Source organism: Monoraphidium neglectum (assembly GCF_000611645.1).
Source record: "Monoraphidium neglectum strain SAG 48.87 unplaced genomic scaffold scaffold04700, whole genome shotgun sequence".
In the NCBI taxonomy this organism is placed as follows: Eukaryota; Viridiplantae; Chlorophyta; class Chlorophyceae; order Sphaeropleales; family Selenastraceae; genus Monoraphidium; species Monoraphidium neglectum.
This window is the reverse complement of record NW_014008929.1, coordinates 1-2,737: the sequence shown is the minus strand read 5'-3', so window position 1 is coordinate 2,737 and position 2,737 is coordinate 1. Positions and strand designations below refer to the sequence as shown.

At 64.3% G+C, this 2,737-nt stretch overlaps 2 protein-coding genes across 2 annotated transcripts in view; one reads left to right on the top strand and one right to left on the bottom strand.

The window, feature by feature from the left end:
* Positions 1 to 788, bottom strand: part of MNEG_14706 (hypothetical protein) — a gene marked incomplete at both ends in the record, with an annotated part of 2,353 nt that extends 1,565 nt beyond the window's left edge. Inside the window, 2 exons of the mRNA XM_014036823.1 lie at positions 165 to 436; positions 698 to 788. Coding sequence (XP_013892277.1) covers positions 165 to 436; positions 698 to 788 — 363 coding nt within the window. The remainder of the gene's footprint in view (positions 1 to 164; positions 437 to 697) is intronic.
* A 455-nt stretch (positions 789 to 1,243) lies between these two features.
* MNEG_14705 (hypothetical protein) lies at positions 1,244 to 2,719 on the top strand (the record flags this gene model as incomplete). Its single annotated transcript, XM_014036822.1, has 4 exons — positions 1,244 to 1,326; positions 1,532 to 1,673; positions 1,966 to 2,164; positions 2,382 to 2,719. Coding segments are annotated over 4 exons (762 nt in total), but the record flags the coding sequence as incomplete, so codon positions are not given.
* Positions 2,720 to 2,737: the final 18 nt, after the last annotated feature.

Sequence of the window (2,737 nt, the reverse complement as noted above, 5' to 3'; positions counted from 1 at the left end):
GCCTCGGCCTCGGCGGCACGCTCCTCCGGCGACTTGCCGGCGGTCGTCGCGTCTGGGGAGGGGGCGCCCGCCTTGACGGCCGCGAGCAGTGCCACCTCCCTCGCGCGCGTGCGGCGGTAGGTAAACGCCAGCTGTATGCTGCTCCATGTCCAAACACTGATGACCAACAGGTTCAGCAGCCACTGGCTCACAACGGCGTTGAACAGCACGCCGAGTGCCAGGCCGAGCATGAGGCTCGGGGTCATGAGCAGCGCCGAGGCGTAGTCGACCTGGGGGGCCGCCGGCAGCCGCGGGTGCGGCGAGGCGACGGCCTGGGCAACCATCGTGACGCAGCCGAAAAACACAACGGCGGCGCTGAGGGCGGACGCCTGGTTGACTGAGAAGCCGAGGAGGACGCTGAAAAGGGGGATGTAGAAGGAGCCGCCGCCCTGGCCGCCTGCGGGGTTGAATGGTGCAAGCGGTGGGGCCATGATTGAGACGGGGAGTGGCATCGAGGCTGCAGGGCAGCACTGCTGGTTGCAGCTGGGCCCGGGCGTGCAAGCTCGTGCAGGCGGGCGACCTCCACCCCCGCCAGACAACGTGAGACATCCGGTGCAGCCGGATCGTGGCCCATCCACTGACGTCCCGCCCTCGTTTGCACACTGCCATAGTAAGCACTAAACAGTGGCAGCACTGGCCCTGCTCAGTGCCCACCCACCTGGGCCAGAGATGAAAGCGACCAGCACTGAGAGGGCTAGACCCAGCGCATTGCGCCAGTCCAGCACAAACGGCGCAGAGGGGTCAATCATGGCGGAAGTTGCTGCTGCCGGGGTCTGCACCGCCCACTGTCACGGCTTGGGTGTGTTGCGATCAGCAGTGCTGCAAGGCGGCGGGCGCGATGCTGGTGGTTTTGCGGAACTGTTGGGTTGATGTCGCGGTCTCTAAAGCTGATTCAGACGATGGATGTATATTGTCGCGCTCACATCGTCGCATCGGTCTGCATCAAGCGGCCAACGTAAAAGTGTGACCAGTGTGACCCCGCGTCCCTCTCTTGCCACGTTCACACTCCTCCCCGAATTTCGTGGCCTAGTGTGACAAGTACCATGCCATTTATAAGAGCGTCTTGAACGCTGCAACACAATCAATCGCCTTCTCCTGTTCACTGCACCAGAAGCAGACACACAGCGCACACACGCACACACACACCAGTGCCGGTCACAAACACTTAACTGTTAGCTTATCTTTGAACGCCAACAAAGCAAACATGCTTGCCAACGTTGTACCCACTCGCGTCGCCGTGGTGTTTGGCAACAACAAGCACAATGCCGGCGCCGTGATGCACCCTAGGTGGGCAGGCCGCCGGGGTTTGCGGCACAGCAGGGTGGCTGGGCGGCGAAAGCAGCTGCGGTTTCGAGCGGCGGGTGAATGCTAATCAACGGACCCGTATTCCTACACCTGGAGCCCCGCCTTCCCTGCACATTTTCCTCTTTGCCAGCACACACACCAACTGAAATTCTCTTCCCCCACCACCCACCCCAACGCCTCCGCCCAGCGTGAACCTGCGCCACTGGAAGTCGTACGAGGCGGTGGCATGCACCATCGCAGACACCCTCAAGACTCTGGGGGTGGACGCGCTGGCCATGCCTGACGGCGCAGACCTGATTGAGCGCCTCAGGGCGGAGCGCATCGGCCTGGTGAGGGGCGGGGCGCTTCTACAGGGCACTGTGCTTCGTGATTATGGATGTGCACATCTCGGTCCTTGATGAGCGGGCGCCCAAGCATTTTGTGCCGTCGACGAGCAGCACAGTGGCCTTTGGGTAGGCACTTTAAGCCCATGGGAGTTCTGGGTGCCCGCCCGCCGCTTGGCAGCTGCCTGCAGGCAGCGCGCTTCGTTGCGGCCCCTTCCGCCTCTCAGCCTCCTCACGCCGTCACACAACCGTGTCGTTGCTCACTCATCAACGCCTCGCTCACTGCCCAAACAAATAGGTCTGGCTCAACACCGGCGGTGTGCAGGGGGAGTCCCCCGTGTGCCACACCTCCGCGGCCCTCGAGTCCGCGGGCGTCCCCTACATCGGCCACACCCCCCTCAACGCCGCCCTGCTGGACGACAAGGGCATCTTCAAGCTGGCGCTGGGGGGCCTGGGCCTGCCCACCGCACGCTTCGTCATCTGGAACGCTGCCAAGAGTGAGTTTGCTCACCAGCACGCATGGCTGATGGGCGCTGGGCTGTTGAAATGCGCTGCGGCTGGATGCGTGCTTGCTCAACCCAGCCTCTGCTGCAGCGACGGCACAAGTGCTCAACTTCATCCACCGCCAATCGATTACTTTGCCGCACGATTTTGCTCGCGCATCCACTGACGCTTCCGCCCCGCGCTCTCCCAATTTCCGGCCTTCTCTTTCAGACGGCCGCCTGCATCCCGAGACCAACCGCGCCTTCCGCCGCGCCTTTGGGTCCTACTCCGGCCCCTTCATTGTCAAGCCCGTCAACGGCCGCGCCAGCCAGAACGTTGAGTTCGTGCCCTCCATCGACGGCCTCGAGGCCATGGTCGCCCAGGTGTTTGCCGCCACCGGCTGCCTCATCCTCGTGGAGCAGTACCTTGGCGGCCGCGAGTACTGCGTCGCCGTCGCCGGCGGCGGCCCGACCGGCGGCGGCCTCGCGTTCAGCGCGGTCGAGCGCGTGCTGGGCGCCGGCGAGCGCGTGTTCACCTCGATGGACGTCAAGGCCATCACCGGCGACCGCGTGCGCGCGCTCGACGCG